This window comes from Prinia subflava, chromosome 14, assembly GCF_021018805.1.
Source record: "Prinia subflava isolate CZ2003 ecotype Zambia chromosome 14, Cam_Psub_1.2, whole genome shotgun sequence".
Classification (NCBI taxonomy): domain Eukaryota; kingdom Metazoa; phylum Chordata; class Aves; order Passeriformes; family Cisticolidae; genus Prinia; species Prinia subflava.
The window spans coordinates 6,506,959-6,531,886 of NC_086260.1; the positions used below are offsets into that span (position 1 = coordinate 6,506,959).

A 24,928-nucleotide genomic window follows, 5' to 3' on the forward strand; every position below is an offset into this window, starting at 1 on the left:
ACCTGCTGGTTTGCTTTTTGCTTTGATTCTCCAGGCTTTGCCTTCTTGCCACCTTCTGAGTTGTTTTCAAAATGCATAAATCTTAAGGATGAACATGTCCTGGTTTCAGTCTGTTTAGTGAAGAAAAAAAGAGAAGTCAGACTACGCTGATAAAACAAACACGAGCTTTTGTACAAAGGACAGGGAAATGCTGCACTCTTCTGCCTTGTCCTTTGTGCAGTTATTTCCCTCTGTGAAGGTGCAGAGCACACTTTACCCTCTTGATTTACCAATATTTGACATCCCTTTGTACCAAGGTAAATGGAAATGGTTCTTTTCAAGTTCTTCTAAGTAGATACTGAGGGCTCTTGCCTTGATCCCTGTAAGATGACTCTGCTCCTTTGAAACGACTGGAGCAATGCCAGGAATCCAGCCTGTTATCCCTGCTGAATATCAGCTGTTTTCTCTATTTTGATACTGGCATTTTTGGGGCTTTGACCAAGAATATCACACGATACTAAGCGTCTACACTCACTTCAAGCTTTGTGCAGCTTGCCAGGGACCTGGGGAGGTGCTTTTTGGTCCAGCTAAAAGAAAATGCCCTGGGTAGCCATGGCCCCTGTATGAGTGTGAAAGCTGATCTGTTGTTACTTTATATTCACAGTGTTCTGTCTCCTGTGGAAGGGGCCAAAAGCACCGCAGTGTGTACTGTTTGTCAAAGGAAGGGAGGCATGTAGAAGAAGAGCATTGTAAACACCTTGCTAAGCCCAACGTGCAAAAGAAATGCAGAGGGGGCAGATGTCCGAAGTGGAAAACAGGAGATTGGGGCCAGGTGAGACATGTTGTGTACCCTTTTCCACCTTTTGGTATTCTTCCTCCATCAAATTGGTTAGAGCCTGGTTTTCCAATCATTTCTGTCCTCATGAATTATTCAGGGTAAAGGTTCTGGGCCAGATCCTGCTGTAAAACAGTGTAGCTTCATGGAGCAGCACAGATTTGTACCAGCTGAAAACTATTCAGCTTGCTTTTAGTGTCCATCTGAGAGCAAATGGTTGTATATTTTATGGTTTTGCTGGAAACATCATTAGTACATAATATTAAAGAGAATCTACTATTTAATCATGTTTTAAATATCATTTAAATATCATATCTCAAGTAAAATCTTCCTTAGTTTTGAGAAATAAACTCATTGCTTGATTTTCCCTCATTAAAAAGTCAGACAGTGATGCATAGAGCACTTCATAGAAGTGAAAAAGTATTTTGAGTTATTAAACATCTTGCTTGCTGAAAGCATACCTTGAATCCTTGTTTTCCTGAAAATAATGTGTTTGTCATCACCTTGAATCTGCTGCATCACATTTTTAACTCTGAACCTTGCTTTTCCCCCTGCCTCATTAGCATGCTAATCAGAGGAATTATTGAAAATCCCAGACTAAATGAACTGTTAACTTGTAAAACATCATGTTCCCTTTCGTTCTGTCTTCCAAATTTAGGTACAAAACACCCATTCTGCCTGTATTCAGTTCCCTGAAAGACAAACCACTAACAGTGCTACAGGCACACGTGCAAATAAATGTTAGGACTAGGGCAGCATGCTGTTGATTAATGTTCACTAATAAAATGAACAATACACCCATTAATCAACTATGATTGTTTTCAGACTTGTATTAAGGTTTTTTTTAATCCTTACCTTTGGATTAGCAGGATAGGAGTATTTGCCATTAGTGGGTGAGGGACTTAGTGCTCATTCACCATGGAGGTTCAGGTCTGGGTTCTTTACCTGAGGATAGCAGCATCCAGCCTGTGAAATCCACAGTGCTGCTCCCATACTGGAAATTAAGTCAATATTATTACCTTTATTACCTTCAGGACTGAAACCTCAATTTTATACAGGAGCCAGGCTGAAATGAAATGCAAGGCCATTAGACAGTCTCGGTATCCAATTTGCACCTTATTTAAAGTGACTGCTCCTGAAAGCAGTTTTTTACAGCTAATAATTGTAAACATAATAATGTAACTGCCTGTCAATTGCATTAAAATCCACTCATACTAATTGATAAAAGTGGTTTAAAATTCCCAACTTTCTACTGGATCATGGATGTTAATTTTATGCAACTAGAGAAAGGAACCCAAGTTAATAAGAGGATGAGGTGATTTATGGTCTGAGGGAATCTCTTATGACTGGGTAATTAAGGAATATTTGTATGCTAATGATAAGGCTAAGAACAGTTTTTTCCAGGAGTAGCTCCTCAGCCCAGGTTCCTGATGCAGGATATGCTCAGCCAGGCAGCATCTTAGGGGAAAAGTAAAGGGGTAGAAACACTTATACTACAATGTCAAATTGGGCTTTTTAAAGGCCTGTGAAATGCTGTGACATGGATCTCTGAGCCTCACTGGTGCTGGCAGCATTTTTTTTTTGCCTGTAACAGATGAAGAGTTGGAGCTGTCACAGGTTGGGATTGCTCGCCCTGGGCCCCTCGTAAGGGGTGTTCAGGGCTTTGCCAGAGATTTAATGCCTTGGAGCCAAGCTGGATTTATATGCAGAACTTCTCATTAAGAGCATGAAACAGACACAAGTTTAGTGCTCTGAATATACAGTAAATCAGGGTATAAATTGGGTGTGAAAACTCCACGTGACTTTCCCCATCACCAATGCCACTGCTGCAAATAGGAACCATGATAAGTTTCCACTTAGATATTATCCAAAAAACCTCTAACTTTCTGAAGGTCTAATTGTCTCAGAAAGTTAATCCCAAAGCTGAGCTGTTGTGCTTTTTCTCCTGAATAAACCAGCAAAAGTCTGCATGAGGAATAAGGCAAGGTTTTCCCATAAAAGTGCATCCTTGTGTCACTATATACACATATGACCCATTGCATATACCTTTAGGTGTTGGAGGGTTTTGCCTTCTGGAAAAGGAATTACTGAGAAAATGAAGATGAAAAAATACAGGAATGGTTAAAAATCAGTCTCAGCTGGACACTGGCTGTGCTAGTGCTCCAATGCTAGGTTTTTTTCTCTTTAGATGTTTTGTATTCAGAGGGTGGTTAGTTCTTTTCTAGATTGTTAAGAACTCACTTCCCTGGAGCAAAGTATTTTTGATATATCTCTAAAAAGACTTTTTTTCTCCAAGTTTTAAGTGTGTTTATGTCTGCACTAAAATGTTGGATTTAATGTGTTTGTTTCTCCTAAGTGGTGTCAATTTTGGCCATTTACCTTTCATTTAACAAAAATACCAATATTTATTCTGCTGTCTGGTATTTGCATACTTCAGCTACAGGCTGAAATCCAGCCCTATCTAAAAACACAGGCAGAGCATCAGGTAGAGCTTCTGGCACAGCCCAGGGACCATCCTCTCCCCAAACCCAGGTCACACACAGTGCAGCCACCCATGAAAAAGCCACAGTGTCACTTGTGCTCTTTTATCCATACCTGGCCTTTTTTATGCTGGTGATAAATGCAATTCAAAAGATATCCTACAGCATGGTAGGCATCCTGGTGTATATGTTTCTCCAAGTTTGTGCCTTTATTCAGTTCAAGAGTCCCCTATGGAATGTGCAGGACAAAGAGCACTGTTAATCCCAGGGAAGCAGCAGCATATGGGAAGCATTTGCATCACTAGTGACAGAAATCTCACTGCTGCTTTCAAAAGCTACACAAAAATACTCCCACCCTCTTACGAATATCTGAAGCCAGGCAAATAGTCACAGTCAGCTTTTCTCTGGTTCTCTTGGCTTTATGGGTCTTTTGGATAATAAAGCAAAGAGCTTTATGGAGGAATACAGAAGAGGGAATTGCTTCCCCATTGGGCACCACTTAATTCCCTGCCTTAAGGAGGCTTTAGTGGGCATTGCAATAACAGGCTGTGAACTTACTATCTTAGTTCCTGATATATTAATAAGTAATATTAGTTGTTATAAATAACTAATATTAGTTGTTAATTCAACAGTGTTTTTAATACATACCTTTAACTTTCATGCACTTTCTTCTATAAATGCAAATTCTCTTTACTCCAAATCTGCATAGAATACTTTTAGGTCTAGCCAAGAGGAATCTGTTCCAGATGAATATTAAGTACTGCTAAACATATTGGTGTGCAGTCACAACATTAAGAAATGTTGCGTGAAAGAAAAAATAAGCTGTTAACAGTATTGCATTATAGATAATAATTTAAAGATGTCTGAGAAACAGAAAAACTCAGGCTTTTGTTGCTGTGCCTTGAAGTTGGGAGAAATGTGCCCCCAGTGTAATGAAGGAAATGTGAAATGCAGTTAATTTCAAAAAGACATTTGTTTTCAAAAACTCACTGTATTCCCTGCCTTGGTGCATGTGCATGTTTAGATGTATGCTGGAAGAAATCCCAGCTCTATCACACCTTTCCCTCTCTACAGCTACACCCTTCTTCTATACAATCCAAGTTTGCTTTTCATTAAAGCCCATTCTGTTTGTGGCATTTGATGTATTTTGAACCATTACTTTTTTGAACCGGTGCCTGAGAAGCAATACTCAGAGCAATACTCAGAGCCTGGCCGCCTCTGGCATGTCAGGGTGGTTTAGCAGTGCCGCTATTTTGCAATAAAAACAGATTTTTCAATAAAAACCCTGTCCAAGAAGTCCTGACCCCTCTGAAGCCAACAGCAAATATTCCCACTGGCTTCAGATTGACATTTTTTCCTTTGCTCAATGAAAAACCTTACTTGGAAGTTTGATAGAGCATCACTATCTATGCTGTGGAGCTCAGAGCAGAGACTGAACCCCCTGAAATTACCGTGGTGGGGTGCACGGGGAGTTCCACTCACCTGCTGTCCCTTCCTAGAACCCCCTGAAATTACCATGATGGGTGCACAGGGAGCTCCACTCACCTGCTGTCCCTTCCTAGAACCCTCTGAAATTACCATGATGGGTGCACAGGGAGTTCCACTCACCTGCTGTCCCTTTCTGGAACCCCCTGAAATTACCGTGGTGGGTGCACGGGGATCTCCACTCACCTGCTGTCCCTTCCTGCAGTGCTCCGTGTCCTGTGGCCGGGGAGTCCAGCGCCGCTCCGTGCAGTGCCACAGCGGCACCCCCAAGGCAGCCGAGGATGCCGAGTGTGACCCGGCCAGCCGGCCACCCCCGCAGCGGGACTGTCACCTCCCCGCGTGCCCCACGCACCGCTGGGCAGCCGGGGAATGGCAGGCGGTAAGCAGGGACCCCTCCAGGCAGCCCTGTGCTCTCAGGCGTGGCGGGATGCTGGATGCCGAGGGTCGGGGTGTTCGGGTTGCAGCCCGGGGTTGCCAAAGGGAAAAAAAAGAGGCAGAGGGAAGGCTGATGCATGCTGGCTGAAAGGGGGAGCGGAGAAATGCCTCTGTAGGGTTAATTTATTGCTTCGTGCTGCCCTGTGTTTGGCTGGGACCTATGCAAATACCGAGAAGGTTTTGGGTAGGGCGGATTTGGGTCTCTTCCAGGAGACAGAGCCCTGCCGCGCTGCTCCAGCCTGAGCCCTGTGCCTGGAGGAATTAGGGAGCAATGGTAATTCCCTCTTTCCTGCCCCATTAGCCCAGCTCCATCTGACATCCCTATCCTTTCACTGAGCTCCTGCTCTTTGCTCTTCTATCAAGCCACGAGCAGTGCTGAGATCAAGTCTTCTGTGGGAGATGATGCTTTTCTGTGTGACCAGGAGCAGTTCCCATCAAAAACAGCTCCTGAGACTGGAACTGGGGATAAAGCTGCTGCTCCAGTGGTTTAGGGAGTGACTCCAACTCTCCTGCAGTATGGGCAATGAGTGACCTCAGGGCTGGTGGGTGGCAGGAGGATGAGGGGATTCTGAGCAGGAGGAGCCCTCCCATGCACTGCCAAGAGGGTGCTGTGTCAGCCTTCAAATGCACAGCAGATTCTGGCAGAGGCAGTTCAGACCAGACACCCAAATGGGGGTTTTTTCTGGCTTTTTTTCCATTTTTAGCCCCTGCATGTGGTACCTCAGCCTGACGGGAACAGGACACACAAGTTTAGCTTCATTTCCCCAATCTCAGCAGTGCTGGGAAATTGGGTTTATAATCCTTTGTAACCCGGCCACGAGTGCAGGAGGCCAGAGGGGGCTGTGCCCTTTCCCAGCTGCTTCCCAGTACACAGGGAATGTGATGGGAAGCAGCAGGAGGCAAAGCCAGGCTGGTCACACAGTGGTACCCAATGGAAACATCCCAGCCACAAAAGGAAATGTAGGAACAGCTGAGGGGGCTCCAGCAGCTTTCTTGTAACAAACTTTTGGTTTTACAGAGCCCATTAACTTCTTCAGCTAATAAATTTAAAGGCAGCAAAGAGGTCACCAAACAGCATGTAGTGCCAGTCTGTACCTAGTGGTGTAATCAGCCCTGAAAAGAAAGAGCTCCTGCCTCATCCTTTTGTAGAATCTTAGAATCATTAAGGTGGAAAAGACCTCCAAAATCATCAAGTCAAACTTTCAACCAAATTTTGCCCTCTCTCCCCTATTTTTGCAACTTCTCAAAACAGTTTGGAGGGATGCCTGCCTCCACCCTTCCGAGCCCTTGATGGGATACAAATACTGATGTTTTCTGAAGTTTTCCAGGACTCCCCATTCCACTGGGGAAATTTTAACATATTACAGAGAATTTTTTTTTGTCCAAGGAAGCTTTACTAGGAGGATGGACTGGAGATTTCCTCATCCTCATAAATACTCATAAGTAACCACAAACGGGAAAATGCAGGAGCTGCCCAGTGTGAACTTGCCCCTTTGGCTGATTCCAAGCATTTCTTCCAAGCACTTCTTATTTTGTTCTGATGTACACAGTAAAAAAAAAAAGGAATAGCATCACCTCCCCAGCCAAAGGCACTGTCCATGAGGAGGCACAGATTGCATTGGTACTCTCTGAGCAGAGAGCAGCAATGAACCCTAATTGACATGGAAGGCAGGATATAAATAACATCTCAGTGCTGTCTTGTTCTTGATTTTCTATCTTTAAAGGGAATCTGTCAAAAGGGTTTGGGGTTTTTAAATTGTTCCTTTTTGTTGTTGTTTAGAAAAAAGTGTTGGTCTTGACAATGAGAAGGAATATGAAACTTACTGGAAACCATTTACTGCTCTGTTGGTGTATCACCATTAATCACCTGTTCTCAGTGCCCTTACCAGGGAGAAGAAAGTCAATAGAAAGAGCCTTGCTAATGTCAAATAAAAACTCGGACTAGAGTCACAAAGAAAAAGGGAAAATTGAGAGAAAGAAGGCGGTTTTTCTTTAATACGAGTCTCAGTGGAAGGACAATGCATGGCTCTGGAAGCTGCCATGCAACTCCTGAATCCTTGACATTTGCCTTTTGGGGGGAAATTGTGCCATCCTTGCCTGATTTGAATTGCAGAATTACCCAAGGCATGTTTCAAGCATTTGTGCATGGGGTGGTACTTTTCAACTTTGTGTGAGATTGTTATTTAAAAAAACAGAAGAAAACAATCAATGCTTTCGCAAAGCAATGCCTTTGGGGTTATTTTAATTATTGTTATTGCTCTTCTGAAACAGTTACAGAAGTGCTTGAAATGATCCTTAATTTGAACTGCCAGGAAATAGTTCAGAATTTGAGAAATGAGGCAAAAGAGACAAATATTGTCAAATGTCTGACCTATTTTTCAGATTTTGCTATCAATAGCTATTATAGCCTGGCCCCACTGTTTTGTGTGAGATTTGAATCAATCTTGCACGTGAGATTTCATGCAAAATCTGTCACTGCATTAAGAGGAAAAATAGCAGTTCCATGCTAACTGAATTGTCTGCTTTCTACATGAATAAGGTTTTATAACTTTGGAGTGGCTGATTGGAACCTCTGCAGTGTTTCTCTTTGACTTAGTTTATGATGATGGTCTCACTGTCTTTGAGCCTCATTTAATATTTCAGTGGGATTATTTTAATTGCCAATTAACCTTAAAAATACAAATAACCAAACTTCCAGTTTCTGATGATGACAAAATGCACAGAGCTGGCTTGGGATTATTTGGCCACACAACTGTTACTTGCAGACAAACCCAGATCAGGCTGGCCTGTGCTTGGGAGTGTCAGTCTCTCATCAGCAAGTAATGATTTTAAACAAGGACAAGCTTTTTATGTGATAGTTCTTCACTGCCAATGTTAGAAGATGCCTTGATGGCATAGAAATGGTTCACCCTCTTAAAGTGAAGCATGAGCCAATGTACTTTGCAAATTTAGTCTGAAATACACATCAGGGAGATGAGGCAAAATCAGGCTTGGTTCTTCTCATTTGTTTCAAGGTGCTTCCTTTGGCTGTGAGGGACCATGGAACAATTCACCCTGTATTGCTGACCCCTTGCTGGGCTGGAAAATGCCAAACCAGAGAGGAGGGAAGCTTTGAGCATCCTGTGACCCCACTCCACTGTGCTGGAGAGTCCCTCCTTAGGGAGGAGCAGGAAGGCCAGGGTTCAGGCTGCCCCAAAAGGTGCCTGGAGAGCTGTCAGGGGAGCTCCCTAATGATGGAGCTGTAGTGATGCCATATTCATACACAATGACCTCCTTTCAGTTTTCACTTATGTAATAGGGAGATAATCAGAGATGGGCAAATATAGCTCACTTTGTTTGCTTTCTGGGGAAATCACACTCGAGCAAATTCCTCCAGCCCCTGTAGGATTGCCATGTTTCAGCACAGACCTAGAAGGAGCTTCCACTCCAAGGACTCAAAGCAAGAGAGTAAATAAGGTTGAAAGCACACAAAGCCCTTGGGGTCTTCTGGCAGACTGCAGATTTTGCAATGTTGACTGTTGCCTAAGAGCTCCTAAGTTATTTCTTTGGAATAAATGCTACTTTGTGGAGCTGCCTCTCCTTCCCTATCCCTTTCCACTTTGCCCCAGTTTTAAATATTTACACCCAACATGATGGTGTGCTCACTGCTGCTCTCCTGATTTGCTGCTGCCGCCACGACTGATCTGATTTTTCAATATTCTCAAATAATATACAATCCTGTTTCTGACAGCTAATTACAGAAACAGGGCCATGACAGTGCCTGCATTTTGCAACAATTAGCTGAACCCACTAAGATCCTCCTAATTGTTGGCCAGCCAGGAGAGCAGGAGCTGCTTCAGGGAGGCTGGAAATCATGTTTGCAGGGTAAGACTCTAGCTAGATTAAACTGGCACAGAGTTCCAAGCCTAGGTGACTTCAAACAGTCTTTCTGTAAAGATAGGGATGGTCTGATTGGATGGATGTTTTATCCTTTTCCTTAAGGGGAAGACATTTCCAACATGTTCTATAAAATGATTATTTTCATGCATTTTTCTCCTTGTTAATCCAGTTAGTTAAAAGTGTTAGAAGTCCATTACAGGCAATAACTAAAAGAAAATAGGGTTTTATCTAGACAGCTGCTCTTACACTGATTTATTTTGTTTTATGTGTTTTCCTAAGATGCTCTCCAAGGACAGCTTCACTCCCAGGAACGCAGCCTCACAGTCAGGCTCGTTTTTCCAAGACAAGCAGAAAAAGAACTGAGTCCTTGAAGTCCCCAGAAGGCCCTGGGGAGCAGCTGTACTTGGCTGGCATGGGTTGCTCTTAATATCAGGCAGGGCAGTGTTTAAAAGAGAATAAACCTGTAGGGCTGGCTCCACTGCAGTGGTAGCAGAACTGTGCTTGAGGCCAGGCTGGGTGAAGCACTGAGCAGCCTGCTCTAATGGAAGGTGTCCCTGCCCATGGCAAGGGGTTGGAATGAGATGATCTCTAAGGTCTTTTTCACCCAAACTATTTGATGATGATTCAGTGATTCTGTGTGCCCCCATGCCAAGGCAGAGAGCTGGGGAAGGGGCTCCCTCCACCAGCCACAGGCAGAGGTGCAGCAGTGTGATTTTTGCAAGGGGGATGGTTGAGCTGTCATTCTCCAAAGACCTGTATTTACTAGAGGCTGGAATAATGGGCGTTGGCCCCTTTCTTCTCCTGTTGCCCTATCTCCTGGCCCAGCATGCCCAGTCCTGCATCTTTTGATGCTATCACAGCTGGACCCCCCCTCTGCCCCATCCCAATTCCTGCTACCTTGGTTTCTCCTCTCTCCTGTGGGTTTGGGTTAGTACCTGCAGAGGCCAGGAGGAGTTTGTCACAGGCAGCAGCACGTGGCACAGCAGGCTCCTGGTCAGGAATTTTCCCCCAGGTGACTCCAGTGACAGCGTTCAGGGGTTGCTGGGAGCAGGGGGGCTCTCTCTGGGTGTGGATTCACTCCCTGGAGTCCCTCGGGGGCTGCATGAGCTGTTGTTTCTTGCGCCCAGTGCACCAAGACGTGCGGGGAGGCGTCGCGGTTCCGCAAGGTGTTCTGCGTGGACGAGGACGAGCAGCTGCAGAGCAGCGGCCACTGCGACGCCAGCCAGCGGCCCCCCGAGGCAGAGAGCTGCGGGCTGCCCCCCTGCGAGTACATCTGGATCACGGGAGAGTGGTCAGAGGTGAGTCCCCTGCACCAGGCCATGCCCTCCTCCTCTCAACGCTGCCCTTGCTGAGGTATTGCAACCCAATCCAGCAGTGGCAAGGCAGCGCTGTGGGGTTTAATTATTATTTTTTGGTTTATTTCAGTGTGCAGTCTCCCTGTTGGATAGAAGGGAGCAGTGCTGTGGGAGACAACCAGGATATTAAAGACTAAAGGCAGCATGCTCAGGGTCCTAGCTAATATTGTCTGGAGGCAATTTTCTTCCAAAGCACAGTGCATCCAGCCCCTCTTTGGTTTTCTGCTGGTTTGTTTCATTTATTTAATTAATTGGTTTTATTCCCATCTACTCTCTGGGGGCTCTGGGGCCCTGTGAGTTGTGTTAGGGGTCCAGGTGTGCATCATGGGGGAGAGGCAAGCCTGGAGGTGACCATGGGGGCACATCCTTCCTCAGTGCTGTCTTTGCAGGGGCAAGGACCCAGAGTGAGGGAAGGCAGGACATTCACCCTCACAGCTGGGAGGCAAGGAAAATAGATGAGTTTTCCTTGCAGCAGGCTCTGCATGCGGGAGGACCCAGGCTAATCTCAGCCTGTTTCCTCCTGCAGCCAGTGAAGGATTACTTTCCAGTTGGAGAAACAACAGAGGGAAATGAGAAGGCAGCTGCTGACACAGCATTGATTAAAAAGAAAGAACAAGAAAAGGGAAAAGAAAGAAAACATGCCAGGACTGAGGGGGAGGAGAGACAAGCCACCTGAGATAGTGCAGAAAGGGAGAAACGTGGAGATGTGGGAATATCTCAGAGCAGCCTGGTCTCCTGAGTGGTTTCTTAAGAGAAATATTGAAGTGCCTGTCAGGCTGGAGCTCTTGCTGCTCCTTGCCCAGTCACCCTCTACCCACTCCCAATGCCTGGGAGACCACCCAGGAGCACTCAGGCCTGTGAAGACAGAGAGGTGAAGAGGGCTTACAGAGCCAGAGTTTGGCTCTCCCCAGGTCCCACTTAGCCCTTTGATGAGGAAGGCAGAAGTGCTGTTTATCCTCTAATTACAATGAAAAAATTCTCCTTCTTCTAGTTGGTGACAAGTACCTGCAATTTAGTCAACCTTGACTATTTTCTATCTCTGTGTATCCCATGGCAGAAAAACACCACCAAACCAAAACAACTAATAGAGGCATTTTCAAATTCCTGAGGATCTTCTTCTCCTTTCTTTGTGCTTGGGAAGAAATAATATTTGCCCAGGAGCCAGCCTGGAGTAGGGAGTCCTGAAGCAGCTGCAGATCCAGCCCAGAGAGGAACTGGGTGCTCAAAGACAGTGTCAGGCACCAGCCCATTTGTAGTAGCCACTTACAGTATCCATGACTGACTTAAATAGATTCCAGTGACCCCTTGAAGCAGTTCCCTGTGTTAAAAGCTGACAGGTCTGGTTTCCTGCCCTCCCATTTTGGGCAGCCTTCCTGAAGCACGCAGAGCTCACCAGTCTTTCCTCTGCCCGCAGTGCTCCGTCACGTGTGGGAAGGGCTACAGGCAGCGCCTCGTGTCCTGCAGTGAGATCTACACCGGGAAGGACCACTACGAGTACGGGTACCAGAACATGGTCAACTGTCCTGGCACACAGCCCCCCAACATCCAGCCCTGCTACCTCGGAGAGTGCCCCATCTCCGCCTCCTGGCGCGTCGGCAACTGGGGGAGCGTAAGTTGGGCAAGCTTCCTTTTTGGCCAAAAAAGATAGGAACAGGCTGGGGTTTGGCAGGGGAATGTTTTAGAGCTGTTTAAATTAATGCAATGAATACTCTGGTGCAGCAGCAGCCCTGGTGAGTGTAGGGCTCCATACTTCAGACTGAACCCCTTCGTATGGGGGTGTCCCAGCAGCTACAAGTAGAGTCATTCATGAAAATTGGGATGTGGCCAACGTTTATGGCCGTGTTGATGGCCATGCTGAATGCTTAGTCAGAGAATGGAATCATTGCAGAAAACAAGGGTTTGAAAACCTTGTGCTAGAAGGATTGGTGGGTCACTGGCAACTGCAGTTGATCCCACTTGGCCTCGTGTATGAGAAAGACTTGGGAGCCAGAATTGGGAGGCTGAAACACTGGTCATTTGAGCCTTAAAAGGATTTTTTTCTTTTTTCCTTCTCCTCCTTCTCATAAATGCTGGGACAGGTCAGGGGAAAGAACTTGGCCTTTCTGCTAAAGTTATTTGTGTTGAGCCTCTTCTGGGACTTGAACTACAAGATCAAATTTTAGTTAAGGTGATAACATTTCACTTCTTAGGGCTTCTGACATTCTTTGAAATGTGATGTTTCTCCCATAAACTTGATTTATTAACCCAGCTCGGGCATTTGTAGGAATTTGTCAAACCTTTACAAGGCGATGAGTGTCAAGCCAAGTAAAACGTGGTAGACATTGTCATGGTAACTGGCAAAGCCATTGGAAACCTAAGTTCCTCCTGCCCCATAGGAAGCTTCAGATCCTCCCTGTGAGTCAGCACAGAAGAGTTACAGCAAAGAGCTCAGCCTCAATTAATTGGTATTTTCCCTCAGAATTTAAGTGCAAAATACCCAACTCATTAATCCAGCTTCACTGCAGAACACTCATTTCAGAGAGCAAGACCTTTCTCCTCGCTTTGGGCTGCTGAGTGTCCCAGTGACCACCAAGGGCCATGACCCTTTTCAGCTGTGATTTTGAAAGGGATTTAATGTAAAATGCCATCACCTTTGATGGACAGAGAGAGTCCTACTCAGCGCTTTAGCTAAGTTTTATGGAACTGGACTTGATAAAGAGTAAATGCCCAAGCTGTGAATACCATGAGCTATTGAAGACCACTGTCTTCATGGTGTATTCCTTTAGAATAATAATTTCTAAATGGATGAGCAGCTTAATTTTCTTTCTACCAGCCTAATCTGGTAGCTGTAGAAAGAGCTGATTTTCATTTCTCAAGTACTTGAAAGAACAAGTTGTGGATGGGGACCAAGATGCTCCCACCTCCTCTAGCCCACACTCAGTAGCTGGATGCTCTGCTGCTTTGTAGGTCCAGTAACCTGTGCAATTTCAGCCTTAAGATTGCCCTTGATCTGGGTAGTTTGAGAATGATTTGGTGTTTGCACAGATGTAGCCATTTTTCCAGCAGGTGAGGGGAGAGAAGATTCTGAGGTTTTGGGGGGGCGTTTTTGTGCAATTGGCATAGAAAACAACAATCTTCCTAATGTGAGAAATAAGCAATTTCACTTGAACACATGGTTCGCTTTAACCAGCTGCCTCATCCAGCAAAGTGTGCAAACACTGAGCAAAGTATGGTAGTCTTGAAGTAATCAATGATAATAAGGAAGGGATTAATTACCAAAGGGACTGCTCGTTTGATTAAAATTAAGTCTGTGTTTGAACGCTTCACAGGATTGGAGTCTTTGCTGCTGTCTCTTGATACAAGGGAAACCATCTGTCTGTGTTCTTTCTCCTGGAGCCCATAAAGCCTTGAGCTAAACCAGGGATCTCTGTCTTGTGTCCCGCAGTGCTCTGTCACCTGTGGAGTTGGGGTCATGCACCGCTCAGTGCAGTGTTTGACCAACGACGACCAGGTCAGCAGCTTGTGCCATGTGGACCTGAAACCTGAAGAGAGGAGGACATGCCACAATGTCCACGACTGTAAGTCTGCAGAGTTACACCTTCTTTTGCCTCTCTCATGCCTTCAGCATCTTTTCCCATCAAACTACTAGAGATCTGCAGTGTTTCCAAGCATTGGGAACTATCCAAGTAAACACTAAGACACTTCAGGGAAACCTGTTAAAAATAAAGATGGTTTGATGTTTTGGAAGCCTCAGAGTGTTCCAAAAGAAATTTTGATGTATACTTGTTCAGTGACTACAAGTATTTCTGTTTTGTTTCAGGTGAATTACCAAGGAGTTGCAAAGATGTTAAAAATCTTGAAGGTGTCACTGAAGATGGTGAATATTTCCTGCAAGTCAAAGGAAAGACATTAAAGGTGCATTTCAGCAACAGAATGGTAGTTAATGGGTTTTCTAAATATTCAAGAGGACCTTGCATGTGGTTTTCACTTCCACTCTTGGATTTTCTGCCTTTGGTTGTCTCAGTGATGCCTTTGCTCATGACACAATTCTGGCTTCTCTCTCTCAGGTGTATTGCTCTGGGATGCAGACTGACAGCCCAAAGGAGTATGTGACCCTTGTAAACGGGGATGCAGAGAATTTTTCAGAGGTGTATGGATACAGGTAAGAAATCCTGTAATCATGAACCTCACAGTGTTTTTGTTTTCCATGGCAATATTTCCTGGTCATGAGTAGAAAGGGTTTTCTTTTGATTTAGATTGCATAACCCGACCGAGTGTCCATATAACGGGAGCAGACGAGAAGACTGCCAGTGTAGGAAAGATTACACAGCAGCTGGGTTTTCCACCTTCAGCAAAGTAAGGCTGGACCTGAACACTATGCAAATAATAAGTGAGTAAAAACAGGGCCTTGCCATTAAAAAACAATGTTTATTTTACACAAACATAGCTGTAACTACAAGCAAGCAGTAGTACTTTAGTGAGCAATATTCTTGAGAATTACTGTTAAAAGCTGCTTTTAGATTTGGTCACTTGTTTGCTACTTTACACTTGGAGACTGCAACTTGAGTACATCAGAGATACTCGTGTTATTTCTCTGTAAAACAGGAAAATACAAATGCAATTGCTGGTGTATCTGCTCTGCAGAATGAGTATGTGCATGCTCCCAGCAGCCCAATGTATTTTGAGAAGGATTTAATTTTATTTCAGAGTCCCTCTTTTCAGACTGGACTCGGACACAAAGCCTAACCAGGGAGGAGCTGCCCCACCCCTCTCACTTTACTCAGAGAAATGTCAGGAGATCCCAGTGCAGGAGTCTCCACCGGGGTGGGGATGCTATTCCCAGTGGCCAGGGCAGAGAAGTCTCTTGACAGAGCCAGACCACAGGGAAATAACTTGTGTTGAGGGCTGGGGACATTTACAGTGGAGAAAGAGAGTGTAGCTGTGCACTATGAGTAATACACTGTCTCTTTTGTCATTCCTGAGATCTGGGAGCCCCATCCCACCACCAGAGACCCTGTAGCATTCCATGGGGTTATGGTTTCAGTCCCCCTGACTCCACTGCTATCAGTTTCCAGCAAATGTTTTAAAAATACAACATTTTGTTGGGAGTTCATTCAGTAAATAGCTAAGTGGTTTTTTAGCAAATCAAAATCCTTCCCTGTTAAATGACTCTTTATCTGATAAGTGTGTTTTATCACTTAATTTTCAAGACCTCCCAGTCTATCAATCTGTAAAAAGCAACTAATAATCTGTAAAAGCTCCTAGGTAAAGATCTCAAAAGAACCACCCTCTGGGAATTTGATACCAGCTCCCTTTGAATTTCAAAAGGAGCTGGGCACCTACCTCTGTCAGGCAGGAGCTATCTCACATCCCCATCTAAATGAGTCTCAGTTACTTCAGATCCCTCCAGAGCAAAATACTCCAATTCCCTTTGAAAACCCGACCCCTTCACTGGGGCAGCCAGGAGAGCAGAGATGTTGTTTGCTTTTGTTTAAAGGAGAGATTTAGAAGGTGCTGTAGTGTTCTTAAAAGCTGGGAGTTTTTTATTAGCAAAAAAAACCCAGTTCGAGTTTTGTTGTTATTTATACCTTGTTCCTAAATCACCAACAGATTTAAACTGAGCTATAAATAGTGAGTGTAAGTGTCCTGCTAAATTCAGTGCTCTTGTGCTGAGAATCACATATGGGGTGAATCGGGGGATTTAATATTTAACAATATAGTATTCTTGATTTCATCAAAATATAATAGTCTTGACTTCATACATTAATGTGGGAAGCCAGCTTTGGTAAATTTAAACATTAGCAAAGAGTACGTTTACATTTATTTTGTCTCTGTCCCTGCATCTTTCTTTCCATGTTATTCACCAACTCTTCTCCACAGCAACTGATTTACAGTTTGCACAGACACATGATGGACGACCTGTTCCTTATGCCACTGCTGGGGACTGCTACAGTGCTGCCAAATGCCCGCAGGTATTTGACAAGAGCATTTAACAGGAATTGGTGCCATTTGTTATGTTCAGGCCCTCTATTAATTACTGCTGATCACAGCAGCCCAACTTCAGTGAGTGGCACATTCTTATCTCAGTGATCTGAAACTCTCCCTTTGTGAAGATGGAGAAAGTGATGGAGAAAGTTCCCTTTGTGAACGTGAAGAAAGTAGTTTCCATTTTCCATGTTATCAGGCCAGTGGCTGGCTAAGAGACCTTCCCTAGGGCCCCAGTAAAGGAGAAAAGGAAGAAGAAAGAGGCTGTGGGGGGAGGACTGAGTTTTGCCTGCATAGCTGAACATGGGGGGGTCAGTCCATGACAGGACTTGGTGGAAATGCTGGGCAGAGAGAGCAGTAGGGAACAGATGCTTTTTGAAAGTCTGTAGGAGACAAATAACAATGTGTTAGGGATGCCTTGCTGCATGTTCCCAGCACACCTACTTTTTGTGGGGCTGGGGATGGTAAGTGATCTGTTTGGATAGCCCAGGGTATTGGGTGGGCATTATAAAGGACATTAACAGGGAGTCACAGCAGCAGAAGGCAGAGGGCAAACCTCTCCATCTCCTTCCCTCCCTGCCTTCAGAGCTGACACTTTCCTGCACAGCTCAGCAGCTTAGGGATTGACTCCTTACCTCAGGAATGCTCATAAATGTTAATGTCCATCCACCTGACCCAGACAGTTTGCTCCTCACAGAAAATCAGCATTCCCAAGGCAGCAAGTGCAAGGAGCAAAGCTAACAACCATCTGGTCCTGCACGGCCGTGCTGGGCTGTGGGGCAGCCTGGGGATGGGTCCAAAGGATCCCTCCATGGGTCCAGAAATCAGCAGGACTGGAATCTGCCATGGGGGTGAGGGGAGGGCTGGGCGGCTGAGCATTGGATGCTGGCATAGTCCTTAATTCTCCATCCATCCTTTACATTTTGAGAAAGGGAATTAAGTGTTTTAAAAAAATAAGCAAATTCGAGAGTTTTTGTTTCACTACTGTTTTCACTGGGGGAAAAAAAACAAAACAGTGGAAACTAAGGAAAACAAGGACAAGTGTGCCCTCTCCAGTTGAGGAGGGAGCAGTGACAGCAGCTGCAGCACATCCCTGAGGTTCCTTCCCATCAGCTGCTGGAGCACGTCAGGCTCTGCAGTTTGTGATGGGAAAGCCAACAATGCCCTCAGCCGGCAGAGAAGAAGCAGTGCAAAACCAGGGAAAAACAGTGCAAAACCGGGGTAAAGCAGCGAAAACCTGGGGAGGAAAGGCAGTTCAAAAGCAATCTGAAGCCCCTCCTCCTCTGCAGCCACCAGGGAGAAGAAATTCCTAATGTGAGCCATGCTGTGATTTGTACAATGATCATGGTCAGAGCAAACAAGGAAAGCATTGCTGTCAAGATCCTGTTAGAAAAGCTACACTGTGGAGTGTGGAGCACGGCATTTAGGGATAACCAGGCTCTTCTTGTTTCTTAGGGTCGCTTCAGCATTGACCTGTATGGGACAGGCCTGTCCCTAATGGGGACAGCCAAGTGGCTCTCACAAGGGAATTACGCCGTGTCGGAAATTCAGAAATCCCCAGTAAGTTGTAACTTCAATTATGGCTATACCCACTCATCAGAAGTTTTTAATCACCACATTGTCATTCATGGCAACATCTTCCAATAGAGACTAACAAAAAATGAACATTAAAGTGTTGCATGTAATTATAGTGGGGCGAGGGCCTCGCAGCTTTAACTTGATCAGAGTTATTGCAATTAATTAGTGAGCCTGATTAACTGTGAAGCTGAAAGCGCTGAGTGCTGTGGGGCAGACATATCCTTAATCCTGAGATGTCCAGCATGGAGTGTGCATCAGAGGGCAGGGCAGCAAGACAGGGTCAGGGCTGCAGAGCTGGACCTGCAGGTAAGATCTGGTGCCAGGCAAGTGCCCTAAATAAGAATTGTTCCCAACACATCGCTGATCAAGCGTGGAGGATGTGGACATTCCTGCTGGTCTGGTCTGGGTTTATCTCCTTGGGAAAGTCTCGAGTCACCAGAGTGTTGCAGAGGCACCATCCCCTGTCACTGCCTGTGGCTCTGCTGGCTGGAGTCTCAGGGTGAGCCAGGCAGCTCTTCACAATCGCTCACAGCCAAATTTGTACTTGTACTGCTGAATTTGCCTGCCTGTTAACACCTCCTGCAGTCACTGTGTGCCTTCACTGTGTTGCTTCTGTGTCATATTCTGAACTGGTAGAAACCCAGGACTGTTTTTTTGGCTGTTACTTCATGTGAGTCATCCCAATTGCCCCTGTTAAAACTCTTCAAAGGAGGTCACCATCATTTAACAAACAGCAATTTGCAAAATATCCTCTCCTCTACTACTTTTAGTCTTCCCCCTGGCTCTGGGGAGCAAGAGTCTCCTCTGTGCTGGTGCTCTTAGAGTAAAATTAATGCTACAGGTCTGACCATGCTACAGGTGGAAGAGGATCAGCACAGGCCCTGTATGTCAGTTCCAGCAGGTGCTTTTCTATTCTCCCCTTCTAAAAGGAGAAAACTCAATTTTGGAGTTGCAGAAAACATCATGGCTGGCAGAATTAAAACAAACTTTAAAGAACAGGGCTTCTCAAAAATTCTCCATCACCTGGTGGCATCTGTCAAGTGCTGTTCCAAGGGTGTAATTGCCTGCAAGAGCAGAAGAAAGAACGGTGTAGTGAGAAGAGATGATAGCAGCCTGCTGCATTCACAGATCAATAATGTCAAGGGCAGGGTGGAGCTCGTTTAAAAATAAATGCTTTGTGCAAGCTTGTTGTGTGCTTAAGTCCAATTTTCTGGTAATTGAGGGTTGAATTCCCCTCAAGGACTGTCTGTCCACTGTAATGACCAAGAGGAGAAAGACTGCAGAGGTGAGATAAGGAGGGCCAGATGGAGGTATTAATCTCCTGATTCGAGCCTAGAGTTGCACCCTGCTTGCTGGGCACATCTGGTGACCAGGTCAACCTCAGGACCACTCCATACTTACCCCTTCTGCCCGTGGGAAGGGGAGGAGGGTCGGCACCTCACCTCACCCCATCACTTTCCCTCCTCTCTGGTCTCTGGAGCCACTCCAGGACTTTCTCTTCCAAGTGGATGTTTCCTGGTATTGCCTGCAAATACCCTTTCCATGCCCTTCCCATGCTCAGGCAGAGCTGAGCAGTTGTTACTGACCCAGAGAGGTTTTGGTCTTGCACAAGCCAAGTTTTCTACCTATTACTGTTATTCACTGTGGGGCAAACTGGAGAAAGCAGATATCCTTGAGATACCCTCCAAATGGCCTTCTCCTTGGGCAGCTTTCAATTTAATAAATCAAAACTACCCTTTGCTATTTGTGTCCACCATCTGATCTGCTAGCACTAAAGAGAATTACATTTGTGTATATTTGAATACAGCGATGATGTCAAAGATTGATTTCAGCAACATTTGTTTTCTTATACACCCTAAAAACCATGGCTTGAGTAACCAGATCTGGCCCTTCTACAGCATGGAATTCCCGAGCTCTTACTGAGCTGTTATTTCTGATTTTGCCTGCAGGATGGTACCAAAGTAGTAGGAAGATGTGGTGGTTACTGTGGGAAGTGCACTCCATCATCTGGAACAGGCCTGGACATTCAGGTGTTATAGCAGTGGTGAGTGCTCAGCTGCCTCTGCATGAAGGAAAACCTTCCCCAAAATGCCCTGAAGGAGCAGATCAGGCCATGCTTGCAAAAAGACATCGAGGGCATTGGTGACAGCCCCCCACCCCACAGAGCATCCGGGTGGGATCCCCTGCTCCCCCAGCAACCCATGGGGATACAGCATTGTCACCTGGAAACATCTCCACACCTTACTGGCACCACTTTTGCTCTGCTCTTGTGCCAGTTTCTCTGGTGACATGTTCCAGAGGTCAGGATGACTCTAAATGTGCACCTTTCCTGTGTTTTCCAGGTTCTCTGGGAGCAGCCAGTGGTGATGAGAGATGGATGAAGGATAGTGATGCAATACCTCTGCCTTCCACTTTTATATCTGTGTATATGTGTGTATAGATTGCATATTCCTAATGTACTGTATGTATAATGTAAAGTATAATATTTAAGTCTGGGATTATTTATTTTGATTTAATATTTTTGTACGTAAAATCATTATATTAAGGCTGCTTTTACTATTTTTATTTTTTATTGTTAAATCTTGCAGTCAAACCACTGCATTTTGCATACTCTACATTATATGTAGCATTATGACAAGTGATACTTTATTGTCACTGTATTCAGTTGTTTACTTTCAGTCAGTAATTTTCCTTCAGTTATGGGCTGCTTTGGCCCTCCACGGTGCTACACAATCTGCATAGGGGTATTTTTGGCATTTCAATCTGTCTTTAAGCAAGGAAATTAGACAAGATGTGCTTAAATTTTTATTTTTAGGGATTAGGCTGACAGCACTCAAGGAAAACATGACAATGAATACTGTGCTAGTTGCATTAGCAATCTTTATCTTTTAGGTACGTTTTGAATTTCACATGACCTCTGTGGCCAGTGCTGAAAGCACTGGTTTGGTGCTAACATGATATTTATTAATGCTGTATAGTTTCAGTTAATCCAGTGCCTTTATCATTGAAGAAGGGAATAAAGCAGAAGAATTGTCAGGCAATTCAAATCAATCAAGGTCTACCCCAGGCTTAGGAAAATTCCTGCAGATGGATCTTCAGCTCAAGCCCCTTTTTTTTTAGGGTTCTGAAGTGAACTCACTTTTTAAAAAAACGTATCTTTGTCTCCTAATTGCATGTGCCACTGTGCTTCCTGACTCCATCTGGAAGCAGGGTATTAACTCATCCCAGACAGGCTGATCAGGCCATATGTTTCCCTGGGCTGTGTGCTCAGAAGAGATGTAGTTTCTTACAGACTTTGTTACAAAATCCTAGCGTGAATCCAAAAGCATCCCTGTAATGTTCCCTCCCCATGGGGCTGGTGAGGACCGTGGGGACAGCACACCCAGGGATGGGGACAGCACACCCAGGGATGGGGACAGCACACCCAGGGATGGGGACAGCACGCCCAGCCAAGCCACCCCTTCTCTTGGCCAGGGTACTCCCCTGCAGGCACTTGAAGCATTTCCCCAGCTTCCTACTCACTCCCAGACCATCTGCAAAGGGAGGCTTCACTGCCTCCTTTCAACAAGATCACTCTGTACCTACAGATGATTCTGCCCCCCCTTCAAAAGCAAGCTGCTTTACGCCTACTCCTGTGCTGCTTCAGATCTTCCTGGTAAGGCATCTGTGCTCCTTGCCTCTCCTCGTTCCCATGTACAGCCAGACATCCACTGTTGGCTTTTTTTAATCAAACTGAGGAGCCGTGTCCCTTAGGAGTGGTGGCTCCTGCCTGTACATAGCCCTCTGCCTGTGGCACACCACGCTTTCACAGAGCTTTGTAGCACATTGAATGGGGGTGATGTGACCAGGTTATTGTTGTAGTCTATGACTATGTCCCTTATCTCTTCCTCCACAACTTTATTTAGTGATAGGAAGATGCTGCCCTTTCACCTTACATGTCGAGGCAGCCAGGAGCGCAAAGTACAAGGAAAGGAAGCTTTTCAGCACAAAATTACCAGCAGTTTGGAAAACCAAAGAGGCTTATCTGCTACTCCAGATAACTCTTTCCATTTTGGATGCAAGCAGTTACCAAACGCAACCTCAGGATCTTACGTGAGTCTTTACAGAGCTCCCCAAAGGATGTGTAATCAGTGTGTTACAAAAGAGCCAATGGTGATAAATGATCTGATCCCTGGATTCATAACCTGTGTGTGCCGGGCTGTGTTCAGCCTTTGGAGTGAAACCTGTCAGCCTGACAATCAGGGATTGACACATTCCTGTCTGCTGGGAGACATCTCACAGGCGAGCAGGGCTGTGTACAGCCCGGCAGCTGGAGAATGGTGAAGGAAAGAGGAAAAAGGGAAAGAGAAGGAGAAAAAAGGGAAAGGGGAAAGGAGTAGTAATGGAATAGTGATTTTATAATGATAATTGCTTATGTATAAATTCTGTAGGGGAAAAGGGAAAATTGCACTATGAACTTTAGAATGAAATAGTGGTGCTTTACCACTGGAAGTGAAATGAATGGCTATTTATAAAAAGAAATACTATTTTGACCTGTACACATTCATTTCTACCATATAGTTTCAGAGCAGCTATTAACAGAGCTAGCAGAACCTAAAAAAATAGAAAATAAACTATAAGGGAAAAAATTACAGAGCACTGATCCTGACTCCTCAATGGTCATCATTAAATAGAGCAGATTTTGAGGATCAGAGACAATAGACATTTCTTGTTCAGGAAAGAACTCTGGGTTTTGTATATCAATGCCATTATTTTTCTACAAACTGAGGTATTTTTTTGCAAGCACTTTCCTGTACAATGTTTCTTTTCTTTCTGCTTATACTCAGAAGGCAATGAGAATACCTGTATGACATGTCTGTATGGTCTTGCTGCATTTGCCATCGTATTTCAATATCTGTGTGCTACTATAGAGGCAAAATACTTTGTACACAAGGGAGTAATACATTGAATGGTAAACATTCCTTTCTGTGCTGGTGTTTATTTCCAAGGTTTGGGTTTGATTGTCCCATGCAAAAGGAGTGAGGAATGGGAAGAATGTTGTTTATATGGAGCCCTGCCCCAAACCTGTGTGGGAGTCTGTGGACCAGGGACCACCTTGGAGAATGGCCATGACCACCCACTCATGTCCTGCTGGTTGGAGAGACTGAAGCTCCCAAATTTCTGTCCAGAGAGGACAGCTCCAAGGGGCATAATATACACAAGCACATCTCAGAAATGTCCCAATTGTTGTTCAGACATGTCTGGTGACTGGCTGGTGCTGCCTTCAATGACCAGAGACATCCTTTGACATGGCATATAAGGGAGACAAGCAGTTCATTTTGCAAATGTCTTTGAAGGATGAGCTGGGATAATGGGCCTGGTCCACACCACTTACAGTGTTATGGAAAGAAATGTGAAAAAAAATCAACTTTTCTAAAATGGAAAAGATAGTATCAGATATACAAGAAAAATGCAGGCAGGAGAAATTTGGTTTAAAAGGAAGCAAATATAGGGACTGCCTCTCAGGATGGCAATCAAGTGTTGAAGTGCAACCAGTCTTACATCACCACTGCCCCAGATACTGCAGGTAAGAGTGAAGTTGCCATTTCTGTCTTTCCTTATATCTTCCTCATGCTTCGTCTCAGAAAATGCTACAGATCTCTTAGTGCTGGCAGGTCCAGCCTTTTCCAGCTTCTGTGTTTTCAAAGGAGAGAGGATTCCTCCCTTGTGCTGTCTGAAACACTGTCAGATGCAGAAAACAGCACATGCAGTGTTCCAAAAGCTCAATTCTTAAATTACCAATCTCATAAAAGTGTCTTTTCTATCATTTATCCTTAATAAATTATTACAAAGACTTTAAATGTGAACTGCTGTGGAATTAATACATAGACCCTGAACTGTATTAAACCTTCCAGCCCTATATAATGAAAGGTGATTTTAACACTTTCAGTGCTTAGTGCTGAGGTTCTATGACAATTGCAGCACTCTACTTCGGTCTCTTTGTGCAGCTTCAGAGACAGAGGTGATTGCTTGATCACTTTGGCCTTCTGCCCCAATGATGGGCATTTTTCTTCTACAGAAAAAACCCCACCATTTTGTTGAAGGCAGTTGGAAAGGCATGTCTCAAGGAATTAGTCCTAAATCAGGACATTTGATTCTTTTCCTTCCTTTCCTCATAGCCACACTTTGAAAATCAAATTGAAGACTGCAGAGAGGCCTGTTCTACTGTGTCTTTCCAACACAACTCTTCAAAGAGATGATTGAGGGCTGACTCAGAAGAAAGCCTTCTGTCAGGGGAAGAGCACTGAGGTGAGACACCTCCCATGACCAGGCAAAGGCACAGGAATTCAACCCAACCCAGGAGTCATTAACAGCTGAAGTGGCTCAGCCCATGTTCTCCCATCACTTGAACTCTTCAAATGGAGAACTCTTTCAATCAGTCCTTGTAAGAGACGTGTTTGAGTTCATCCAGAAGTCACAACCCTTGTAGTGCTGGTCACGTAGAGGGAGGGGATGAGTCCCTCTGTGGTACAAATTCCTGGAGGCAGCTCTCCAACTTACGTTGAGCAGGAGGAAGAAGCTGATGACTGAAAGTGGAGCCTGTCAGTCTCACTCCAATATTTTCCAAGTATTTTCGCCTTGAAGTGATCCAGGCAATTGGAATTGTAGCCTTCCAGAAGCAGATTTAGTTGACAAGTTTCTGACCTCTCTTTGCAACAGTGAGATGAAGAATGCTAAGAGGTTATTTTCAGCCTTCACAAAAGAGTCTGAGTTTCCCCTTCAAAGTTGGTTTAATTTTTCAGCTATTTAATATTAGCAAATATCAGGCACAGATTTCAAGGGAGAAAAAAAATAGTATTTTGACCTCACCCAAATGCCTTTTATACTAGATTTCCTGGGGAGGTTTCTTTTGTTTGTTTGTTCCAATGTTTGTACAAACAAACAAACGCAACAAACCC

At 44.8% G+C, this 24,928-nt stretch overlaps 1 protein-coding gene across 5 annotated transcripts in view; it reads left to right on the plus strand.

Annotated features, from left to right (window-relative positions):
• Nucleotides 1-22,948, plus strand: part of ADAMTS9 (ADAM metallopeptidase with thrombospondin type 1 motif 9) — an 80,402-nt gene extending 57,454 nt beyond the window's left edge. For 3 of the 5 annotated variants that reach the window (XM_063411806.1, XM_063411808.1, XM_063411810.1), the window contains 12 exons: nucleotides 644-811; nucleotides 4,985-5,158; nucleotides 10,221-10,391; nucleotides 11,863-12,057; nucleotides 13,873-14,005; nucleotides 14,248-14,342; nucleotides 14,495-14,589; nucleotides 14,684-14,817; nucleotides 16,308-16,399; nucleotides 17,868-17,972; nucleotides 19,940-20,034; nucleotides 20,333-22,948. In XM_063411806.1, the coding sequence (XP_063267876.1) occupies nucleotides 644-811; nucleotides 4,985-5,158; nucleotides 10,221-10,391; nucleotides 11,863-12,057; nucleotides 13,873-14,005; nucleotides 14,248-14,342; nucleotides 14,495-14,589; nucleotides 14,684-14,817; nucleotides 16,308-16,399; nucleotides 17,868-17,972; nucleotides 19,940-20,029 (1,452 nt within the window). In that variant the 3' untranslated portion in view covers nucleotides 20,030-20,034; nucleotides 20,333-22,948. Of the gene's footprint in view, nucleotides 1-643; nucleotides 812-4,984; nucleotides 5,159-10,220; nucleotides 10,392-11,862; nucleotides 12,058-13,872; nucleotides 14,006-14,247; nucleotides 14,343-14,494; nucleotides 14,590-14,661; nucleotides 14,818-16,307; nucleotides 16,400-17,867; nucleotides 17,973-19,939; nucleotides 20,035-20,332 lie in introns of those variants that run through there. The other 2 variants (XR_010082295.1, XM_063411809.1) reach the window with 2 other exon arrangements.
• Nucleotides 22,949-24,928: the final 1,980 nt, after the last annotated feature.